The sequence below is a fragment of the Centrocercus urophasianus genome, unplaced genomic scaffold, assembly GCF_019232065.1.
Source record: "Centrocercus urophasianus isolate 14NV4802_14NV808 unplaced genomic scaffold, USGS_Curo_1.0 seq_17, whole genome shotgun sequence".
In the NCBI taxonomy this organism is placed as follows: Eukaryota; Metazoa; Chordata; class Aves; order Galliformes; family Phasianidae; genus Centrocercus; species Centrocercus urophasianus.
Genome location: NW_024884722.1, coordinates 27,407,205 through 27,432,033, shown reverse-complemented (window position 1 = coordinate 27,432,033; position 24,829 = coordinate 27,407,205). Strand labels below are relative to the sequence as shown.

The window sequence follows — 24,829 nt, the reverse complement described above, 5'->3', positions numbered from 1 at the left end:
ATAGGAAGGAAGGAAGGAAGGAAGGAAGGAAGGAAGGAAGGAAGGAAGGAAGGAAGGAAGGAAGGAAGGAAGGAAGGAAGGAAGGAAGGAAGGAAGGAAGGAAGGAAAGAAAGAAAGAAAGAAAGAAAGAAAGAAAGAAAGAAAGAGTAAAAAACAAACAAAGCCTATTAGTTTTGAATACTTTGTATGCAACAGAGATATATTCACTATCTTAACTGTAATTTTAAACTACAGCACTTTCAAGCTCATATTCTGCTTTAGGATCAGCATTATCACAACAGAAGACAGTGGATTAGAGAACAGAGTAAATCAGAAGCGCAGCTTCCAAAGCAGTGATTGATCTGCATCTCTGGGATTTCAGTTAATTCTGGCATTAATCCTGGGGAAACTCAATCTGCTATCCCATGTGCAAGAGTTCCTGCACAGAAGATCAAGAACAGGGAAATTATTTCCCCAAGTTTCGAGAACACAAACCTCTGAATACATGCCTTGGAGTTCCTTTTAACTCTATCTGCTAGTACAATTTAATAGGTTATTAAAACTAAACTAACTGAAAGTGTAATTAAAAAACTACTATGCATACAAGTAGTAAAACAATTGTTTTCTCTGGTGCAATTGTAAGTAGAAAAGTAATCAGCATCTTATAAGCCTGATTTGACTAGCACGCTCAGCAGGATGCAGACATTACTTGTTTTCCCAAAATTCCTATCCTTTTACTACTTTCATGCTATGCTGAGGTAACTACAGCCATTGACGTTCTTGCCAATATTTAAGTAGCTGAGTTATTGTTACAGATCAGTGCTGCATGCTGGTATGCCACAAGCAGCAATCCACTTCTGTGTTTCTAACAGTTTCCATAAAAACGGTGACAGCCCTGTAAAACATCCGTACAGAATTATTCATTTAGCAACACCGGTTATACGAGAAACAAATCTGTTGCTCACAAAGATAAACGATCAAACTGAAAAATACTTGCTCCTAACTCGAGGACTAGGTTTAGAAATACAGGCTGATTAAAGTCTGCGCTCTGAATGCTGAAAAGGAAGCATTATTTCACTTTAGTCAGATAGGTTGTATCAGCATAGTACTGTTATGTATGTGTAGAAGCAACACTAGCGGGGATAATACGGGAGGGGGGGGGGGAGGGGGGGGGGAATGGGGAGGGGGGAGGGAGTTGGGGGGAAAGTAAAATCACCTAGAGGTGGTTTTACTTAGTTTTCAAAGTGTTACAAACTAACAATTCACTGCAATTACTAATAAATTACTATATTGTAAAAGGAATAGTATAATTAGCATAGAATATAAACATAGTATACATTGTACATAACAACAGCATTATAGCATGTAGTATTTCCTTTGGTAATTTGCTATCCAGAACTATTAACGTAAGCGCATTCTCAAGCAATGTGTTGATAATACAAACATAAAACGAAAGCCCTGTATATTACCAAGAGAAGAAAAACAGAACAAAACTAAAGACAGCACTTACAGTTTCTCAAAACAAACAAAGAAAACCTCAGTGTAAATTGTTTGACAATTCCCAGAAACATAATCCACCAAAAATTAGAAACCAAAAAACAGATCTGTGGTTTTGTATTTCAAAGAAACAGAAATGTTACAATACAAGAGGCTTTGAATAGATTACAGGGTGCACCACTTGTGTCCAGCTCCTTTTCAAGGTTGCAGTCTGTATTTGATGTTTTCAGAAGTGAAGCAAGAGAGGCCTGTAGTAAACAAGGAGCTTAAGTATTGGTGCTATTCAACAATGGCATTGAGCTTGACACTTTGACTTGAATCTTCAAAGTGTTTTTCGTTCCAAGCATATCTTGAAGCATTGAAAAAGCAGGGAAGGAATAAGCTGCAGGCACTGGCAGACACTTTGAAGAAAACTGTTGGAAGAGAAAGGGAAGAAAAAATATATGAGAGCTACTCCAAAAGTAATGTCTCATATTTTATTATGCCGGCTCATGACATCAGAGGCAAATGTTGGTGGTATGGCAGCAGAGGTTGCATGTTTCTGCTAAGATTCTGTGTTATATTTTGTTGCTGTGTGACAAATGGCAGCTGAGGGGCAGTTTGACGGAATGGCATCTGACACAGAAGTGGAAATGGAGCAAAGTGGTGGCTCCATGCAGAAGAAGTGGCACCCATGGACATTTGCTGACTTTTGCTGAACATTTCTGAAGACCAAGCAGTGGATATGAGCACAGAGAGGCGGTGGGTGCTGCGTTTCAGCAGTGGTGACAGTGGGTCACATCCACTGGCACAGGTTTGTATGAGCACGGCATGCAGGCTCTTGTTCATAGCCGGTGAAAATGCATAGCTGCTGGTGGTGGTCATGCTGAAAAGAGTTCCTTGTAACTGACAATTTTCTGTCTCACATAATGTCATTGTGCTCTTTGTATCTGCTGTACTTTCCATGGAAATAAATAGGAGGCACTACTTTCAGAATGACCTGTGTATATATAAGGGTCATGTAGCAGTTTCCAAAACTATTATTTTGCTATGAATGGAAGAGCTGCAGAAGGGTGAGATAGGGACACAACTCCAAACTTCATTTAAATGATTAATGAGTTGATATTGAAGAAGTAATTTATTCTTCTCTTTTCCACTACAATTTTTTTCTTCCTTTCAACTAATAGAAAAGCCATACTGAAGACCATACAGGGACAGCAGCAGCCCTTCAACTCCAAAGTCAACTTTGATTAAAAAAAAAAACCCCATGTTATGTAAGGATTTCAAAGAGGGAACAATATATATTGTAGAATCTGCTGACTAGGAAGAAGTCTAACTGAAGAGAACCATAATTTCCCCTCAGTATTCTTAAGAGCTGACCTGTCTGTTCATTGAAATTACCATATCCCATTTTGAAGAATTTCTTTCCTTTTCCAGAGTGCCTGAAGAAATGCCAAGCTGCCCAAGAGAGACAGCTTCATAACAATATAAAAAAATTTGCTGTCCTCTTCTGCACATAGAGATTTTGGTGTTTTTTCTTTTAATTTAACTTCATAAAGAATGACAATTACATGGATATGCTTTTGCAATGTATACTAGAAGCAAAGTTTTACAAGGATTGACATAGACATGGATCTAGATTTAGATTTCATCTGCTTATGCTCTTTCTGGTTAGAATTCACAGTGACATTGCTACCAAATCCATATAAGGAATAAGCAACATGGGAAAAGAAGTCAGCAGCGCTGATGCCAGTAACTCACTGCACACATATCCAGATAGAAATTTTGTTTTAGCTCACAAGCCTGCCTGCAATTGCAAATTTGCTAGGAGCATTTTTATTCTACGACTTAAAAGAATAGAAGACTATTTTCTCTGTAATGCCCAAATTACCCAGAGCAGTCAAAAAGAAAGGAACGCAGAGCTTAGTGATTATCTCGAACATACCAGCTTGATGTTCCAGCAGCAGCAGCTTTCACGAGTTGCTCAACTTCTTACATGAGTTGCCCCTATTGATTGCAAAAAATAATTACGCAGAGACAGGTTGTCTGCATTGTTCTATAGCCCATTTAATATTAACCTTGAATGCAGTTCTATCTTTCTCTTCCCCTTTTGTCCACCCCAGCCAGTATTCTGTTTAAACATGGAAAGAGTTATGGAATATGGTTAGTAAAATAGCTAAGAATTTGCTTAGATGAAACTTCAAGGACATGAAAGGAAGAGTTGAAAGAAAAGTAAAGTAGCCAAGGAAATAATTCTATCCATCATTCCTTGCACTGAGGTGGTAGATTGCTTGCTATGTTTTCCTAGTGAAAATATGCAAAAGACAAACATTTTTAGAAGTAGTGTATGGCTTTGAGTTACAGTGTGCTGCATAAACTCAACTCACCATTTATTATTGTGGCATAGCCCTCTCCTAATGATGGTAAAAAAGATTAGGTGGCTCAAAATATCATGAGTTGGATTTGATCCCCTTCCAACATGGGATATTCTGTGACTCTGTGAAAGCTATCCACACAATTCTGATGTTTGAAAAAAGCATTAAAAAGCTAACAACTGAAATAATATCAGAGAAGTGCTAAGTTGCAATTTCTTCCCTTGCTCCCTTGATCTTCAGCATAACTTTTTGAAAATCCTAAAGCTATCACATAAATGTAAATGTACATAATGGGTTCTTTTTTCCCCAACTTTTTTTTTTCTTTTTTTCTTTTTTAAATGGTAATAGATTTCTTAATTTCAGTGTATAAAAATGGGGAAAAAAACCCCAAAATCCTAAAGAATCTAGGATACCATTTTTTCTCCTCTACTTGGACCCCCAGTACTTAACTTGCATAGCTCAGCTCTGTCACAGTTCAGCCTGGCTTGGCCTGGTTCCATGATGGAGGGGCAAAACCAAGATCCCAAAACCTGGATGCTGGCATAGGGCTCTCCAAAATTAACCAAAACCTGAGCTCCTAACTCTGCTTTTGTGTACAGCCAGTGACACTAGCAACTCCCAGGTAAAGCTCCAGTCACATACTGGAAGTAATGCTGCCTTGTGCTGTTGCAAACCCTCATCAAGTATTTAACTCTTCAACAATTTACCAAAAAAATGCAGTACTGACCAGCACCCTTTAATACAGTCATCCCACAGCACAGTTATGCCACTTGTGAGAACAAAGTCAGACAGTATTAAGGACTCTACCCAGTAAGGAAAGGTATACTCATCTGTGGCCTACATTTCAAGCCATACATTTCATCTGGTTTTTCATATTTTCTGCTCAGCTGCATTTGTGTTCTCCTTATAAGCACATTTTACATCTTTCCTTTTTCATAGCAAAATAAGAAAGTACCCAGTCTTTAGTTTGATAGCTCTGGAAACTATTTAATAGCAGTGCTGACTCATGAATACACATTTCCTTTTTCACTTGAAGCAAAGAAATTAAATACCACAGAGACTGCTCTACAGCAAAAATCCAAATAAGTTGGGAGTGAAACTGCATTAGGCTATAACACACTGATACGCTTTCAAGATTCAGCCAAGCTTTTCTTCTTGCAACTGTGATAAGTGCTGGCATATTCTTCTGGCAAAGTGATGTTAAGAACTTCAGCATGTTTGCATACTTGCTAGGGTAGATGAAAAACCCACTAAAGATGAAAAAAGTGGTCTAAGAATTTGGGGCAGAAGGGAGGGAGCACTGCATTCAGAAAACATCTATTAAATTCACTGCTGCATAGCAGAAAGCCCAACTCTCTATGAAAACTACAGAAAAATGAAAAACAGGATTTTTTCATCCCAGTGAAAATATCCATAACAGTGGATATTTTAAGGGTTTTATTTTACATTTCGTCTGCTTCTCTGAAAACATTTCCCTTTCCCAACCTTACCCTAATATAAACTGAAAAGCCACGAAAAGTTTAAAAGAAATGTCAATTTTTTTTTGCTACAATAACAGAAAAAAAAAAAAAAAAAAAGACTGAAATGTTTTGATGCTTACATATCACAAGTCTTTCAATAAAAATACTTTTAATTTCCCAAGGGAGGAGTTTCCTATGAAAGACTTCACCTCCAATGTTTTCTCAAAACACCCTGATCATCGGTATGTGTGGAACAAATCAAGTTGCTCGTGTTCACCAAAGAAAATGAATACAAAAGCGATAACAGGCTTTATTGGTAGTCTTGCCGAGTTAAAGAAGGTGACATGAACATAAAACGAAAAAGAGTTGTGTTTCACAGTGATTTGGAGGTGAGTTCATACCCTTCCTTCATGCTTCTCTGACATCAGTAATTATCTGAGGAAGGAACAGGATGGTCTGCTGATATGTTACAGAAATAGAAATTTAATATGTACTTTTAAGATAGGTGCTCAGAACGTATTAAAGGGTTATGTTTAAAGGAAATACAGCTCAGGAGCCAGGGAGAACAATGCTGACACCAAGTGGAAGAAAATGTTGCTGCAAACTTGAGATGGATCTCTGAGCCACAAGTCTTCTCAAGCCACAAGTGCAGTAAATTTTAATAAACATCAGAGGAAGGCCGCAGGGTCCTCTGAAAGTAGAACTTTGTGTTATCCTAACATGTACACTATATTAATTGAGTCTCTTCCCTGTGTTGCAGCTGGCCTTGATAAGCAACACACCCACCTACCATTCTAAACACATCAGATACTTCTCTCCATTGTGAACTGCAAATAAGACTCTTCAATCTGCAATCAACATACGGTCTGCAAGTCTGGCTTGGTAGGAGCTTTCAAGATGCTCTGTTCACAGCAAAACTGAAAACAGGCATTCACAGACTGAGAGGTAACAAAGGTAAATCTCCATTACTGCTTAGTTTGTTTCTGTACAGCATATCACCTCTCAGTGTTTTTCCAATTCAGGAAAGGCGTATGTCAGCAATCAGTTTTAGAAAGACCTTTCCCACTCACATTCTTTATGCCATTATTGAATGGCTGATGGTGATCAATGTCATCAGCTTGTGCAATCCACTTGAGCACTATTTCTGAATTATTCATCACATTAAAGAATCATAGGACTTCAATGTAACTGGCTTCTCTCTTCATGTTCAAGTCACTTGCTGAAGTAAAGTGCAGCTAAGAGTGTGCTTCAAAGACTGCAGAACACGCCTTCTCCTACCCCTATTCTCTCCTAGCACAACTTTCACCAGCCAAAGAAAAATGGAAGTAACATTGTCTAGATGTCACAGGGAGCAGGGAGGTAGTGGCAAAATCCACTAAGTCACAGAAAATATTTAAGTGTGACAGCACTCATACAGTAAGGCAGCAGAAAGCCCCAACAATGTTGGAGCAAGCATTAAATGTGTCACATTTACTCCACACCTTGTAGTTTGCTAAAAACAGAAACCAGGCATATTTGTCATTTCAGACTTACAGACCTCCACCACAAAGGCAGGTCTACTGAAGACCATAGGCACGGCTCAGAAATAACATCACACATTACCATATCCCCTCTGCTCTTCACCTATCAATGGGAAGGCTTTGCCATTGAAGACCTAGAATGTGTACTGAATATTCCAGCTACCTCCAGTAAGTCTTTTTAAGTCACAACTGCCTAATACAGTGCTCTTTATCAAATCCTTGTGCTTGCAGTCAGTAAAATATTTTTCTTTGTTTATCCAGAAGAAGAAAAAAAAAACATTTTCACAATATATTACCCATAATTTCTGTGGAGATCCAAGTCCTGCTCTGATTCTCAATGTGTGGCATTTTTAATCCAGTCTTCTGGTTTGGACAGCTCCCAGACTCAAACTTAGAACTTAATGTTTAACGAGCCCATGCTTTCACAAAATTTACAAAGGTCAGAAAAAATACTTTTCCTGTGGAATGGGAAGTAATATAAAGAAATCTTTCTATAGCATAACAGCAAGCCCTACAGAAGCACTGAAAAATCTCTTGGCAGTTCAAATGCTACACACAGAACTCGCTATGTTCACAACTCAACTAGAAGTTATCTTTGCAATGCAGAGAACTTATGTGAAAGAAAATAATCAGGATTGTATCAGTTAGAAAAAAATGCTAAACCCACAAATATGAATCAGAACTATGAGACTCTATCCATGAAAAATTACACTGGCAGGATGCTTTAGTCTAACCTGGAAGCTTGAGTTTACTAACTCTTAAGATCACATTTGTTTTGTTTTGTTTTTTTGTTTTTTTTGGGTTTTTTTGAAAGTTTTCAACTAATTTCAAAAGCATTATCATGGGATTAGCGAAGGAAAACATCATTTAAATTATGAGCTGTCCTTGAAATTGAGGACAGCCCACTTGGAAAACTGCAAATCTTTTTTTATATCAACTTCAAACAAAAGTGAAGCATCGATTTTTCTTTTTATCTTTTTTTTAAACAAGTCGGTTAATGTGGAAACATCCACAATCCTCATTGAAAAATGCTAAAAACCTGACACTAAGAAAACTCCCTAAACCACAAAGAGCCATCTCAATAAAACTGTAAGTCAAACAGATAAATTCTCCATAAAATATTTAGCTGCAGTAAGCCGACCAACTCAAACCTCATTGTACAGTTTCAGAAATCCACTCTGAGGTGTCTGTGGTCTTTCTGAAGGACTGGAAGAGAGTTCAGCTCCCCTCTCCTAGCAATGGCTCTCTGTAATCACTTTTCAGTAGGGCTCCACTATTGCAGAGAATAACTACATAGTCTCTGCAGCCTTGCTGATAAAAAGGGAAGCACACATAAAGGTCACAGGAAGAAGAGAAAACAAAAAATGAGAGTTATTTCCTCAGGGTTTTAGCTTTTCTTTTAATTAACTGAAGGATGGGATGCAGTGGTGTGCACACACCAAAAAAGTCGTGCTTCTGTTTGCTTAGTTCAGGAAGGATTTATCTATCATGCTTCAGCACAGAGATGAGATATGAAAAAGCACTCTAAAACTCCATGCCAAACAAACAAACAAACAAACAAACAAACAAACAAACAAATAAATAATCGATCCAGTCGTTTCTTAACCCAGAACATAAGATTTGGAAATAATGATGAAAGAGTATGACAAATCACTACTAGCAAGGTTTGATTTATAATTTAATTCACTTACATGGCATAATCTTCTACAAAAAGCGCACCCCAACAGCAATAAAAAGATCCCTCAATTTAAATAGCTGAAAATGCGAACATCAGTGTAACTGCTTCAAGTTACTTCAGGAGAAACAGCCAGTAAAAGCAAGTTTCATTTTCAGGAAGCAACAAGGGATCTGAGCCACGTTTGCCATTTCACTTTTTGCTTGCTTTGCTGGAACTAGTTCATGCACGTTGACTGTGTTTACTTTGTAAACCTAACTTTCATGTTTCTCATTTAGTGGACTTTTAGCAATTGTTGTATTATGAAAGATGAAGAGTACCTATCCAATATGCTGGATTTCCTGCCAGAAATTACAAAAGAAAGATCAACCACAGAATTCTAAATTCCCTTCTCACCACAGATGGGATTTCTTTCATAAGCTTACCTCAGAGCAGGAGAGTGCCTCGTGGCTATGCTTCATCTGGACTTTTATTAAAGAACTTGAAAGGATTTTTTTCACAATACTTCTTTCCCACATCACCACAAGCCCAGACAGACTGTGACATTCTGCAGAATTACAGGGAGTGAAGTTCCTTCTAAAACAGTCATTGAAATAGAATGCCAAGTCTCTTGGCTTTTCCAAGACATTTCCAATTTCCTCTTGCTACTGTAAAAATACATAGTTATTGTGAGCAGAAGCATATACAGTTGGATGGTCTTGCACACTCATTTGAGTACATGTTTCAGGGATTCTCAAAGATAGCAGTGACATAGGAGAGTATGACGGGAGGTAGAAGTGTGTGTTTCGATGCTATCTATATGAATTGACTAGGATTTTAGATTTGGAATCATTTCATAAACTTCTTTGCACTGGTGTCTTCTGTTCTCTGTACCTATGATTATACAGAATTTTTCAGGATTTTTTTTTTATAGAGAGGTGTTCCAAGAAGAATGACAGTCCCAATATTCTCCTTGCAGATATAGAACATGCTCTACATATGAACTGTGACTTAGCATTATAAAAGTCTGCTGATTTTTCCTTACTGCAGAAAATTAAGTAAGAAGCCAAAAAGAATGGAGTCACAAACGTGAGACTCATGATCTTCAATTACATACAATTTAAAACTATTTAATAATACTCTACATGATCTGTTATCCTTCTAATCATCTAGGCATGACTTGCAAGGATTTGTGGTAACTTCATGGTATGTAGTATGAGACAGCAGGCCTTACTACTACATGCCCCTCCAGTTTTTTTTCTAAAAAAAATCAATTTCAAATTAGGCAGTAATGATATGTGGCATCACAAACTGAAAACTAAACTTATATTGACCTTCCCCCCTAAAGCAACAATGGTCTATCAAGGTTCTTCCACCAGGAGATTTTTGACAAATGAAGCCAACAAGAAATCAAAGTACTAACATTCTTTTAAAGAAGAACATGTCGCCCAAGGAGAATCTCAGACAGTTCAGCAAAATATGGAAAGATGAAATGGGTTTCACTCTTCTGTATTTTGCTCCCCTGACTCACCAGTGTATAGCAATACGGTATAAAGAGTTTCAGCAGGGGAAAAATTCAGTGGCTTTGATCTAACAAATTTATGCATTAAGATATTTAAAATGGAAAACATTGGAATTCTATTCCTGACTCAGTTCTTATACTATTACATTTGCATTTTTTCAAAAATCAGAATTTTAACTTCTGTTTCCCCTCTAGCTTATGCATGTGATGAATAAGTATTCACAGTACTCGCAAGTAGCTGTGGTCAGTACCTAAACTACATACAAAGTAAATTATTTCCATTTGTAGCTTACAAGTCAATTAAGCACTTTTTTTGACCTTGCTGAATCAGTTCATGTAACTTTCTTACCTGGAGGCCATCTGCTTGTCTTGGTGAGAAATAAGGGTTCACATCAACAAAAAGCATCTCATAGTGCTGAAGCAAATACAGCAGGAGGCCATTGTAAAGCCTTTGTTCTTCACAAGCCAAGGGACTGACGGGAATCCTAAGGGAAGAACAGATAGATCAAGTTTCAGAGCTCTGAGATCAGGGGCTAGTGATAAGTCATGCAGGAAGCACCCCTAATACCCCAAACAATTCAGAATGCAGCCTGTTGAATAACTGGATAAAACAAGTGTTCTAGCCCCCTTGCTAATATGCAATTGTTGGGGTGGGAGTCATCTCCATTTGCTGGGGGTCACGATACTGCGGAGCTCACAGTGATAGAGTCTCAGTTTGCTAAAGCTACTCACATCACACTGAATCTTTGATGCAGTACAACAATATAGCTAGAGCCTGACAGTTTCTCAGCTGTGAAGTTCATAAAATCAAGGATGAAGAGGACAAAAAAAAAAAAAAAAAAAAAGCCTCAAAAATCTGCCTCTACTCAAAGGCACAAGGGCTTAAAGAGCTGTTTTGCTGTTTCAGCTTCTGACGGTGAATTTTGATGACTCAAATATTAAGAGAACAGCCTGTGGGGAAAAAAGAAAATTGTAAGTAAGACAGTGTTTCAATATAATAATTTGTAATTTCATAGACTTTGGTCACATGTAGCAGAATTTCCAGCTGCTCTCAATAATAGATGGTCCATCATGGGATTTTTTATTATTATTTAATAAGTGGTAGTTTAACTTGTTCTATCCATACAAGTAGACTAAGTTGGAATAATTTAATTTAAATCTGGGGATTCATTAGGTGGCATTGTAATCTCATTCCCTGAAGGGACTGTGTATTCCCATCGTGACCTATCTGGAGGCTCGGAGGACATTTGCATATAAATTTGTTGCCTAATCCAGCTTCCCTAGTTATGCTGCATCAACTCAATTCTACGCAGCATGATATTATTATTTAAACAAGAAATTCATAAACTCTGGAGACTAAAGAAGAGAAATGCACACACCAGTCTTCTGTTTGCCAAATCGGTACGTTCCTTATTCATTTGCAATTCTGAAGTACGAATATATGGACCAGGTCCAGCCCAAGTGCTTTTGTTTTCACATTTTACTTTTACCTACTGTTGTTTCTGTAAGAGCTTCGGCTTCTTTTAAAGGAGAATGTTTTAAGCAGAGTTACACGCAGATGTAACTTAGTTGCACTGGATAAACTGCCTGATCAGCAAGCACTTCTTTCTTCAGGACTGGCTAACAATTCTCCCTCTTGAATTCCTCTTTTTCTCAAAACTTCATCAATTTCTCAAAAAACAAAGCAAAACAAAAATAAAAATCCTCTTTTTCAGGCTTGTTAATAGAGCACACAGCAACCTCATGAGACTACTCATACTTTACCCAAACATTAATACCCTCAATTCACAGTTGCTACAAGGAATCTTTTCTGTTCCCTGCCTTCTTTTTCATCGGCTTAAACATTTGTTCTCTAATTTCCCAACTCTTTACTATGTTAGCATGGAGCATTCCACAAGTCATTCTTTGAGACAAACAGCTCTCTCCATATTTACTGGGGCTCACATTCGCACAGTACTACTGAGTGCTCCATTCTAAGTCAGCTTTAGACAAACCAAAGCAATACTCAGAATGCGGCCCTACTGCTAACTCCAAATATCAGATATCTGCAGATATTCACAGGTGGCAACACATGAGGATTCCAAATATAGAAAGAACATTTTTAGTTTTCTCTGCAGCCACATTCCACATTCAGTTTCAATTAGTTCTGCAAAACAAGCACTTCCTGCCTCTTCAGACACTTCTGCTTCTAGCAGAAACTAATCATCAGGCTGACAAGAGGAGCTGTGTTCATTCTGCACTGACCAGGAATATGTTCCTAGGAAGGGCATAGCTACTGGAGCACATGCTGCACTTTAGCTCAAAAACTCTTTTGTAGTACAAATCAAACACAAAAGAACTCTAAAAATGAGAAATAAAACTTGATTTGTCAGGAATCAATTAATGTTTTCCTTGAGAAATCCTAAATCTTTCAAAGTTGCTTTGCCACAGAGCACAAGCTAGAAAATTCATACACGCTTTGCCTTGGTTTTATTCAGGAGACCTGCCAAGGTTCCTTGCTGGCAGAAGCTTACATGTAAGACTTGCTGTAAATTTACAGAAAGAATGAGTCAAAATGAGTAGATGCAAACAGATAGTTGGCTAGCATCCTTACACACACATCCAAGAACTGTTAACTGTGGTTAGCAAAAATCTCTTTAGCAAGATGAGGCATAGCGAAGTACACACAGAAACCTAAGTAATACAGGTCAAATCTCTGATAAAAGAAAAGCAACATTCTCTCTTCTCAGCACTTGTGCAGGCTAACAGGACACGAAACAGCTCACAAGAAGGATGAATAGCGATAGAAATGAATAGTTCAGAGGATGAGCAGAAAGAATTCACTGGTGGAAACTGAAAGAAAAATGGGCCTCAGCAAAGAAAATCTAGGGAGTAACCAGTGTAACTCTTGACCTATGAGCTACTTTTTTGGCTCCCTCACCTACAAGGAGGTGAGGACGTGATAGCTGCATTGTGCAGATTTTAATGCTGAAGTTTTAAAAAGCAAGACACAAATGCCTCAAAATCTCAAAAAAAGGCTCAAAATGTAAGAGAATGGTGTCACAGGAAGAAAAAAACAGAAGCTGGTTTATGAAGACTAAAGTGAAAATTGGAATATTTTACTCAGTTACCGTTTTTTCTGATATTTACCTTTTTTTTTTTATTGACACTTTTGGTCCTATCACACCAAACAGGGACAAGAAGTATATGTGCCACTAATATAATAGAGAATAATTCCAGTGTAAAAATGTTTTCAATCAAATACTCAAAACAAGCAGGGCTAAGGTAAAGGGTTGCAACAGATTAAAACCAGAGAAGTGATATTTAATAGCCAGTTTTCACATGGTGATTTTTTTTAGCATTTAAAATTCAAAGTAGTAAGTTTTCTGTGTTCCTGTAACTAGTCTTCCAGTGTAATGCCTATGCTAAGGCTTGTAATTTCTATGTTGAGATAATGTACTTAATAGCTGTTCGGTATACACAGTTTAGGTTGGCAAGGTGTAATTAGCAACAAGTTTTATATTCTAATTTTGTGTCCCAAAATCCATAACTGATCCATGGTCCAATTACTGAAATACTAAACTCCATCACTTTAGTGAAGTGTACAGGAAATGTTGAGTCACAGCCTGAAGTGCTGATTGAGCACCTGCAGAAAGGACCTGGTCAGCCCTGGGAGCACAGGTGAAGGCAATGCAGCTGTGTGACTGGAAGGCATGGAGCCTGGTTGCACCTCTCTTAGATCCATTTAAGGGCTGACTGCCACAGGGGAAGTTTTCTTCCTGGAGAATTCTCTCTGGTGGAGCTTTCCTCTGGGAACCTGGAATCTTCTGATATCGGTAAGCAATCTTTTTCCCTTCCCTTATAGCGCCTTTCTATCATGCTGATCCTCCCATCATACTGATTTGCCCAATTGCTACAGTGAACTATGAACATGACAGGTCTCCACATTGAAACTGTCAACAGATTTAGACAGGTAATAATTGAAAATCGAATTTATGCTTGAATATCAACAGATTGAAAACTAAAGCAGAACAGTATAATGAATAACCCAACATAAAAGCAGGAAGACATTGTTATACTGAAAATGCAGAGTACCAGTATAGGTGAAGAACAGTTAACACCTGCAACAAATTAATGTCACAACCATAGTTAATGTTACATCCAGGAAGATATTTCCAACAACAGCATGGGGTGTATGTTTCTGTAGATTAGAATTAAAATTGTATTTTCCACAAGCCATACGTTCTGAAGCAGAACTATATTCAAAGTATGGCAAGGAGTACTCAGTATGTCTCACTTTCCTGTTTATCTGTAGCCTAGGTGCCAAGCATTTAATGATGTTGCAGCTAATCGTGCAAAGGTCCTTCTTTGAGAGACTTAATGGTAATGTATGGCTTTATTCCCCGTGCCGTGCTTGACTACCTAGAAATTAATCTGGTACAGGAAAATACAGAAGTTTGCTCTGAATCTTGGAGGCCTCAGGCTACTCAGCAGGAAGCAGTACAGCAATCTTACTGAAAGAAAATGCCAGTTGAAAGGCTCTCCTCCCCACCCAATTACCAGAAAGGTGATTTTTCACAATTCTGTAAAGTAGCTCTCAAGGACAGCACTAGCTACACACTTCACAAAAAAGAAAATGACCTACTGGTTTACCTCTCCCAGAGCTGGTGAGATCAGAATGACTATAAAAAGCATTAACATTCACTTTCATTGGGTAGATACACTTCTATTTAAGACACTGTGCTGTCTTAACAAATCTCTCTGGCAGGGAAACTCAAAGCTGATAATTTCTGAGGCTTCTCATACAAATTACTGCCACAAACATTTAGTTTAGCATTAAGTGAACTCTAAAAAAAAACCCAAACAAACAGGCATGATTGGAACTAGCTTGAGGATCTCCCAAAATAGATTAGGATGCTTAAAAACTGGAAGAGTTTATCAATTAAAAATGGAACCCACTTGGTTCTTCTGCAGGGATAAAGAAATCTGTGGGCATAGATTCAAATAATTTGGGAAAAGAGTAATAAAACATTAAGTCTACATGCACACAAGCTAAATGTGATGGCAAAGGTGCCTTAGGATACAAGTGTGACAGTCAGTGCAGTCCTTGCTGAGTTAGCGTGGGGTGAGGTCTGGATTTTTGATGAAGGCTTTTTAGCATCAATCTTTTTTACCTATTCTAAGTATCATGCAACTAGCCCAGACACTTGAAGCAAATCTCATTTGCCTACACTTATTAGTTAATAAGCTTTCAGTACACAGGTATTAAGGGGTTTTGTTGTACAACTGCTTTGTTCCACTGGAGTCCCGTGGAGTAGGCTCCATGGTGAAGACTATTCTTGTAAGAGTGAATGCTATAAGCCCTCTCACACTACACACTGCTAGATAAGTCTCTCCAGCTGTTTTTTGTTTTTTGTTTTTGTTTTTTTTTTTAACTTGCAAGAGTTTATAAGCTGTACGCCCTGTATTAAGCTCTCAGAGCAGAGAAAAAGACATGGAGCACCCTGAAAATGCTGAGCACAGTTCCCCAAAACAAAGATTGTCATTACTTTCTAACATATATTCAGTGAAATTGGTACCAAGTATGCTTTTTAAAAATCTGCCTTTGAAAAATTTGCCACATTAAGAAGTAGGAGGAAAAAAACACAAGAGTTCTATTGCTATATAGAAAATGCCAATAGTTAATAAAAATCTTGCAAATAGACATTAGCTTGTAATTCACACTAAGCTGGAATGACTGATCCACTGAAACAAAGGTTTACGAATTTTGAAAGAAGTATAAACACTTCATTGCTTTTCTGTGTCAATGTGAAGGATTGGATGAAGTGCTGAGATTTCAGTTTCTCTGGGAAACCCAGCACTGTCAGACCATTCCAGGCTGCTGCTTCTTACCACCTTGACTGACCTGACATATGCTCTCCCACCTTTCTTTTTTAGCACCCAGTTTAGTGTCTGGCCTCTACCATTTCAAATGCACCTTCAGCAGCTTCAGCACCTACTGCTTGCAAGCAGAGCTGCCAACTGTTGAGGTATTGACATGCAATTCAGTGGCACCAATATATCCAAAACTCTCTCGACGAAGAATACAATGAATTACTTGCGCATCTTGGAGAGACACTAGCCCATAATATTCTGTACAGACATTTAACTTTCAAAATGCTATGCTTACTATTGGATATGTTATGATAGAAAGCCTTATTTTTAAGGTGTGATCATGTAGTACTCACTTGAAAAGAGCAGGTCCAAACACAATGGCTAAATTTTCCAGAGTCATGCAATTCACTGCACTGTACGTTGCTACCTTTAACAGGAATGCAGACAGGAACTGGAGAAGGTTTTGATGTGCTTTGGGAAGGCAGCTAATTAACTGTCTCAGATTCTTTATGCACTCTGTAGTGTCAGTCCTGTGCTCTGTATTTTAAAAAAAAAATATTTCATAGTTATTCCTGGTAATAACAACCTCACCAGAGACATTAAAATATTTGTTCTGTGCTTTACTCTTAGTATGTATTCTAAATGAAGAATTTATACACTAAATTTTAGTAACTATTTTCACAGATTTCCCAGATAACAAGTTTTATATGCACTGTTTATGCTATTCTTCCTGCTAGGATAGAAGAAGCTAGTACTTGTTGCTTTTTTAGTAAAGCTGATAACAGGCAGTAATCATGTACATGAATCTTTAAGGCTGCCTTGAGGACATAAGATTATCAGCCTTGATTTTCCACAGAGATCTGACGCATGCTGTTTGCCTCTCGTTAAGAGGTATAAGAAATAGTACCCCTTCAGTCCCAACTCACCTCCATTTCCTGACTAATTAGTAGGTCTCCATCTCAAAACAATTTTGCTCTATAAATACATGAGTGTAGTTACACGAGATGCTCAAAAAAAAAAAACTAAATTGTGGATACTTAGCATTTCCTTGATTCCCATTCTTCAAAGAAATGTTACAAGGCAAAATTGTCTCCCTGTTTGATCAGCAATTCAGAATTAGAGTGATAAAGTCTCCTGGATATTAGAACTGAAATGTCAGTGCTGCTCAGTAACTGGCAGCTGATGCCCAAATTTGCTGTAGATCTCCAGGACACATCTGTGTAGCTTTAATACTGTGAAGAGCAAATCAATCCTTTAGGGCAATTGTAACCCTAAAAAATACATTTCATAGAAATTAAGACCCATGTTGCTCAACATATTAATGAAAAGGAGTTGGAATGGAGGAGGAAAAAAAGAAAGAACAAGCAAGATTATTCAGGGTACTCAAAACATGATGATTGCAAAAATTTGTGGAAACAGAAAGATCTTTCAGCACAATCTTTTAGAGTTGATGAAAGTGATTTTCTGTGGTCTTTTTTTGTCATCACTGTTGTATTGATTTTTGTTTTTTTTTTTTTTCTTTTTTCTGAAGTATTTATATAACTTATATAGCATTAGCAATTAGCAGATGGAGTTTGAACAAGAGCAACCCAGTCTAACCCATAAAACACACTTATTTGTACACAAAAACTTGAACTGGTTATCACTGAAAAGCACTTGCTGTAATTGCCTGAAAGCATTAGCTACCATCCATGGTAGAGTTTTATTTTATTTTACACATTAAGAACTATCAGCGGGAACAGGGAACTAGACAGCATTGCTCTAAGCAACTCCTTCTGGCTTTGCAATTAAAATACTTCAACCATTCCATGCCACCCACTGCTTCAAGGAAGTTGGTAAGAAAATTGGTAAAAAGTACTGCATCAGAACAGGGAATAAAAAGGTTGCTGTACGAGGAAATGTGAAATAGTGAAGATTTGGCTTTGGAAAGAGAGATGTGAGGCAGTAGATAAATAAACGTAATATTATGGTGATTAGATTAAAAAATGGTATCTCAGCAGTTAGTAAAGCAGTGAATCTTTTGGAGAAGGAAGCTTAGAAATGTCCATTCTGTACCTTGGAAAGTTTTTAGCATGCCAGCACAGACGTTGTCTGGAAGAACAGCCACTGGCAGTTCATTTAAAAACAGTTTCAGAAGGCTGGCCACAGAATCAACATCTCCATGATTAATGAGGTCTACTTCTTCTCCCTGATTGTACTTCTGCTTCAGTTCCTTGATTTTATTCACTGAACCACTGATTCGAAATATACCAACATGCTGCAGACCTGCTCAAGAAGAAGTATGAAGCAGTAAGCAAGAGTCATATATCATACCTATGTGGTGAGAACTGCATCTTAAATTTAAAAGTTCTTTAAAAAAGCACAATAATAGAAATAGATGATGGAAGTGCTGAGTATTTACAGCTTAAATGTACAGTTTATGTAAAAAAAAAAAAGTAACAACAGCTCTCAGAGAGCAGAGAAGACAAAACATTAACCTACCAAATACTTCTAGATACTCCACCATCTGTGTGACAAGAGAGGGGACTCCACATTGCGTTGCATTCTTTGCGAGAGCTTCTAGAGGAACACCAAATGCTCTTTCTCTGCTGAACCGTGGATCTGGTGAAACTTTACTTGTTGTGTGCCTGACTTGAATAGAAGATAATGATTTCTGGGGAATTAAAACAGGCAAGATAGAAGAAGTAGTTGATTTTCCTTCATTTTAAGGTTGAAGAGTCTAACATTTTAGTTATAATTATTGTGCTCATTAGAATCATGGAATATCCAGAACTGAAGGGAACCCACCAGGAACATTGAGTCCAACTCTTGAGGCTCCACAAAGGACCATCCAAAATCAAGCTCCATTTCTGAGATCATCATCTAAAACCCCCCTGATCTCTGGCCAGCCTGGGGCCCTGATCACAGCTCTGGGAACCTTTTTCCATGCCCACCGCCCTCTGGTGCAAAACTTCTTCCTGATACTCAACCTGCCCCTCCCCTGACGCAGCTCCACGCTGTTCCTTCAGGCCCTGTCACTGTCACAGAGAGCAGAGCTCAGCACTGCCCCTCTGCTACCTTTGAGGAGCTGTAGCTGCCATGAGGTCTCCCCTCAGCTCCTCTGCTCTGGGTTGAGCAAACAAACGGGCTCTGTTGCTCTTCATACATCTTATCTTACAGATCTTTAACCTTCACAGCCTTCCTTTGGAAGCTCTCTAATAGCCTTGTATCCCTCTGAAGTTGCAGCGCACAGTGCCCAAGGTGAGACTGCACCAGCTCACAGTAGAGGCTCTTTGCACATGTTTTACCTCCACTGCACATTCCTAACATTGTAGACTGTTAATATCTTCCTTCTTTAGAGCTGAGATGGGACCTGTGAACACTTCAACCATAAAAATCCAGATACAGGTGGTGTTTGAAGAGCCCTGGAGAGCAGCAGCATGGAGCTGTCAGCCCTGCGGAGCCAGGTGCTCAGCTGATGCTTATTGTGGTTTCCACACATAGACATGCCTATAACTGCACATAGACACAACCTAACACTACAGTTCAGCAAGAAATCCAGCCAAGGAAGCTTAAAACATAGAGGGCTGTGAGTAGTAGCTGTAGGTCTCTTGGGAGGTCCTAGTGGTGGGGCCTTCACCACAGCCTGCTGATGAGAAGAGCAGCATGGCACAGCAGCAGTCGTTCCGAGTTCCACGAGCCTCCCATTGCTTCTGTATTCAAATCCAGGTGGCCACAAGTCACAAGCTTAACCTGAAGCCCTGAAAGGTACATGTGCTATTTATGTCAGCTGTTCCATGAGAACACTCCTGGGCATTGCTATAACCACACCAGCCTCCCTGGCAATCAAACCTTCTGCTTTGGAAACTGGGTTCCTGTGTAATGCAGACGCAGCATTACCTCAGCTACCAAAATACACAAAGCCAGGAGACTCAAGCAGCAACTGACCCCTTCCCTCCTGTTCTCTTGCTCCTAAGTAATGCAAACTTAACCCCTACATTCAGCATATTAAATCCAAAAAAATGCAACTTTCCATAAACCCTAGCTAATGGAAACCCATATTCTCAGCACATATGCTGTCACACTCTTAGCCAAACACACCTAATGTGTGAAAGCACATCGTTTTTGTAGCAGTACCCAACCAAACCCAAAGTTTGCTGCAGGCACCTGCTACCAGCACACTTCTCTGTCCACAGACTGACTCCTGAATTTCCCAGAAAAATACAAGTAGAAATCAACCAGTACCAGACCTAGCGAAGGGGAAAATGCCCCCACTTCCTTATTCTCCTTCCCTCCTCATACCCACTCCTCTGCATTTTGCCTTATGAAGTCCCTGGAGGTGTTCAAGGTGAGTTTTGATGGGGACCTGGGCAGCCTGGCCTAGTATTAAATGTGGAAGTTGGTGGCTTTACACATGGCAGGGGGGTTGGAACTTGATGATCTTTGGGGTCCCTTCCAACCCAAGATTTTCTATGATTCCATGATGTGGTATTATCCACTATGCTGCATTTTGTTCTCAATTTTCTTTCATGCAGGCCATGCTTTATCACATAGGAAAGGACTCATTTATTCAAAGCTTCACACAGCACAGAAAGCAGAATTCTAAACCCAAACCTTCCAGACTTACATGCTGGTATCAGTTCTGCATCTTTAGATTTAAACAAGCACCCACATTTCATTTTAAAGGGGGATTCTGATTTTTATGTTTTAATAGTGCCATCCTAACACATTACAAAACCTTCTTAAATGTTGTTATTACTATGTTATTATATTATATATAATATTATATAATTTTACAATATATGATATATAATATTATATATTATGTTGTTATTACTATGTTTCACTGCAAAAGGAAAAAGGAAAGACTTTCTCACAGATTCGTAGCTGAATTGCTACAGCAAAAGTAGCTTACAAAATGTACACCTTCAAGTTCTGGCTTGTGGCACTGTTGACTTGGCTTCTGTTCAGCTCTGTTGCCATGGCAAAAGTGCACAAACTGAAAAAACTAAACCTTATTCTGCTCTTTCAGTACATAATATGCAAGGTTAGAACATGATATTAATGCTAAAGAGCTAATGATTACTATAAAAAAAAAAAGCATAGAAAAATTAATGTATTTTAAACATTTTTTCTGTATAAGTTGTGACGTTAAAAAAGTCTCTATATTAAAAATATCTATGATATTTTACTCTAAAAGTCTCAGATACAACAACTGAGTTGAGAAAAGAAGAGCATCTTTCTCAGAAAACGAGAGAAGACATGAGAGAGACCCACGAAGCCAGACGTAATTTCACTTACACAGACTGAAAGGGAGGCACTTGCTCCCATATTAGCCTGGAGTATAGCAGTATTTCAGCTGTGCTGCTCGGAAGATACCATCACCTTTCTTCCCATTATAAGTCTGTGCAGTGCAGCCAAGACAAACTGCATCCATCAGGCTGTTCCTCTGTAATTAACTTATCGCAGCACAGTTGCTAAGTATCATATTCATCAGCAGTTTCACCCCGAGCATGTCCCAGGTAGAAGTTAACTCCTAGCAGAAGAGAATTCTTTGTAGCCAACACTTTCCTCCAGGCTCATATTGCAAAAGTTCACGGGTGTATTACCATTACGAGATGTCTCCATGGCACCTAATACACAATGGCACAGCTTCCTGAAAACCCATACATCATGTTTGATATTTAGTTTTGAGCAGCTTTTCCAATGCAAATTTGCAAATACTCATATTGCCTGCTGTCTGTTCTGTCTGCCAGGAGCAGTAAAATGTTTTGAGGTGGCCCACAGCATATGCGTATTATAGGTATACACTTATATAGCACCTACACAAACATCTTGGTAAGCATATGAGCAAGGATCCATCCAATCTTAGAAATAAAGTCATAGATGCTGTTAAGAACAACACACACAGTATTATAATTCCTTCAGATATTAATTCAATCCTATGAAATAAGCCAAAACAAAGCAGTTAATGTTGCCATTAAAAGTAACTGGGATAGATTCTTAACACAAATTTAGTCAATTTTGTAATCAGGTACATAGAAAGCAATAAACACAAATGATAAACACACAAAATTATAAACGGAGTAAAGGAACTTCCTTTCTAGGGTGCTACAAAAATGAATTACTCCATCAGCACACCAAATCAGTGGTTTAAGTACAGATGGAAAGTCCGTCTTCCTTAGTAGAGGGAGTATCACTTAAATATAATACAGATTTTTAGCCCTCTTACCTCTCCACAAGGTCCAGTGCTGCTCTCTGGAAATGCTTCAATTTAAAGTTTTCTTGCCTATGATCCAAGGTTTTCCTAATCATCTGGAGTGAATCAACAGGGCACACATGTGAGGACCCTGCTTTCACATTAGGGCACATTCACTACCACCGTTACACCCAGGTGCAGCGAGGACATGGCCAAACCTGTAGTAAGCAGGGTTCATATTCACACTGCTATCTCAGCATTCTCCAGATCTGGGTTTTTTAGCACTTGGAGTATCAGTCAATTACCTTGCTTTGCAACAGAAGATGCTAGCAGATTTAGCCACCCCAATGGGCATTTAATCTCTTCGTTTCATGGTTCACATGCTATTCCACAGTCCAGACAGTTTCCCCCAAAGCCCATTTAGTATCAGTGTCCCAGTGCAAGGTGTGAAGGGACAGCCAGTTCTGGTACACAGCAGCAGTGTCAAGGTGACTGCTTGGAACAAAAAGTGTGTCACATTTCCTTTTGTTCAAAGTCCCTCTGTTATTTTCTGTCAAGACACTGGGGTGGAAGAGAAGACTATGCAAGCATGGTGCTGCTATTGCCTTGTCCTCCTGTCAGGCAGCAACAGCTAGGCTTTCCTCCAGCACCAGAAAAACAGGGTTTTGAACATGCTCTGGGAAAGTGAAGAACAGGGCCCTCTCCCTTTGTGTTTGTGAAGGAAAAGGCTCAGAAGACAGCTGCAAGAGAAACAGTTGTGTAGATTACAGCCCAACACCATTTCAGCTCCCTCCTGCCCTTCTTGCCATCCTGGCCTGCACACAAAGCCACAGCAACAGGGACCTCTCTCATGCTCTGCCCATGGGCTGAACAGGGGGCTGATGTCACTTTTCCAGCAGCAGCACAGCCTTCCCCAGAACAGCAAGAAAGGAGACCCCATCATCACTACCTCCTGGTGTCCAGCCAGCTGAGCAGCATCCCATCACCACTGATATGCTCCACCTGGGCCCATAGCTACAGCTGTCTGAGAGGCCCTAAACCTGCCTGGATACCTCCAGCACTGCCACCCTATGAAATGACCAATTTCAAGCTCTTGCTCCTGCAGGCAGCACCCAGGCTGGTAGTACCATACCCCCAGGCAGCACATGTCCTGCCTGCAGCTGACAGTCATTCTATGCCTCACCTCCAAGCACAATTGTGAAATGATGACTGAGACGGGAATGACTACAGCTCTGCAACCACTAGTAGCAGTGAGAGGGTTCACTCACAGTCTGCGTCAATGCCCTGTCCAGATGAACTGCAGAGATACAGTACTGGCTGCAAGAACAGATGGCCCTGGAGCAGGACAAACAAGTACAGCTCATGGATGTTTATCTTCAAGAAAAGAAACCACACAAAAAGACTGATTAAAAAAAGACAACAAAATGTGTTGGTCCTGCAATACCCCATGGTGTGACTACTCTTCTCTGTCACAGCAATGTGGCTGTCCAGTGCTTATCTCTGAGAGGTTACAGTGGTATTTTGTTGCACTGAATCTCCTTTGGGATGGAAAAAAGCACAAAGCAGTCAGAGCCAGCAGCTCCCCAGCTAACTGTGCCTGCAGGCTGGTAGCTATCTGTTGTCCACAGAGTAACAAAAACCTGAGCCAAAAACCCCTAACCCGCTGCTCGCTGCCACACAGAGCATTTCTAACCCCCCATCTCTCTCTATTTCACAGAATGTGTCATAGCTGACACATTGCTCCCCCCTGCTTCAGCTGAACATTCAAACTCTAAGCACATACCTTTTAAAGCAACAAATTCCCTGCCTGAGCAGCATGCACAAGTTTTTTCTATTGGATCATCACAGCAGTAGCAGTGCAAACAAGGCAGTAGTGACTATAATCAGCCACTTGCTCTCTACTGTGTCCTTAACTGCAATTGTCCAATAATTTGTTTTCAAAACCTGCCTGCTGTGTCCAAAACCAGAATGCAGCAAGTGAAGTTTATGTAAAACTGAGATATTTCAGCTCTCCAGACAGCCTGCAGCAGCTAGAGGGCACACGAGGCATGCTGCAGAGGTGGTCCTGCAACCCTCACTGCAGACACAGCAAGGAAACCTAAGGCCTGAACAGTTTTCCTTTCATACAAAGCAACACAGTTCAAAGGGATGATTTCTCATTCTGACGTTGTATGAAGAACAGAAGGCCACACACATGACAAATGAAACATATTTCAGCCCAAACCCTTGTTCTGATTAAAATGAATTCCTGTAAGACTTCTGTTGTCTGAGTACAATGCACAGTGCTCTGAGCAGCCACCCTTACTTCAAGGGCTGCATCTAAATTAAAACCAAAACTTTCGGTCTCCTATCACCCTACTGACCTGGGGAAGGCTACTGAGAAAAGACAGTGCCCTGGCTTGGGTGGTGCAAGGAGGCTGGGGGAGCACTAGGGGTTGCTTTCGTACTTTTTTCACTTGGAAATGACCTCCAGCTTCAGGAGGGCTGCTTCTGAGGCCTGCTGATGTCTTGAAAAGAGAGGAAGAATATAAAACAATAAACATGGAAAGAAAATATAAAAGCTTCACTTTCTTCTTTAGAAAACTTTTTTTTTTTTTTTTTTTTTTTTTAAAGTAGAAGCATTAGAAACAACAGTATCCCTGTGGGAGAGGGCAGAGGTAGCTGCTGTGGTAAATAGTCTGTCAGCAGCAGTAAAAACAAAAAACAACAGCAGGAAGAAAAATAATTAACTGGAACTTTATGGTTCAGTTAGAGTTTTCCTTCAAAACTGCAAGCAGCCTGTTCTGAAGGTCCAGTAAGCTCAGTTTCAGGA

At 39.3% G+C, this 24,829-nt stretch overlaps 1 protein-coding gene across 6 annotated transcripts in view; it reads right to left on the bottom strand.

Moving 5' to 3' along the window:
• Window positions 1-1,207: 1,207 nt before the first annotated feature.
• Window positions 1,208-24,829, bottom strand: part of LOC122160132 (protein FAM13A-like) — a 32,482-nt gene continuing 8,860 nt past the window's right edge. The window contains exons 1-10 of one of the 6 annotated variants that reach the window (XM_042818404.1): window positions 22,051-24,600; window positions 21,120-21,474; window positions 18,321-18,492; window positions 17,895-18,104; window positions 16,193-16,376; window positions 10,336-10,471; window positions 8,911-9,132; window positions 7,107-7,268; window positions 3,401-3,586; window positions 1,208-1,889 (exon numbers count right to left, since the gene is read on the bottom strand). In XM_042818404.1, the coding sequence (XP_042674338.1) occupies window positions 9,130-9,132; window positions 10,336-10,471; window positions 16,193-16,376; window positions 17,895-18,104; window positions 18,321-18,492; window positions 21,120-21,149 (735 nt within the window). In that variant the 5' untranslated portion in view covers window positions 21,150-21,474; window positions 22,051-24,600 and the 3' untranslated portion in view covers window positions 1,208-1,889; window positions 3,401-3,586; window positions 7,107-7,268; window positions 8,911-9,129. Of the gene's footprint in view, window positions 1,890-3,400; window positions 3,587-7,106; window positions 7,269-8,910; window positions 9,133-10,335; window positions 10,472-11,341; window positions 11,658-16,192; window positions 16,377-17,894; window positions 18,105-18,320; window positions 18,493-18,626; window positions 18,659-21,119; window positions 21,501-22,050; window positions 24,601-24,829 lie in introns of those variants that run through there. The other 5 variants (XM_042818402.1, XM_042818403.1, XM_042818405.1 and 2 more) reach the window with 5 other exon arrangements.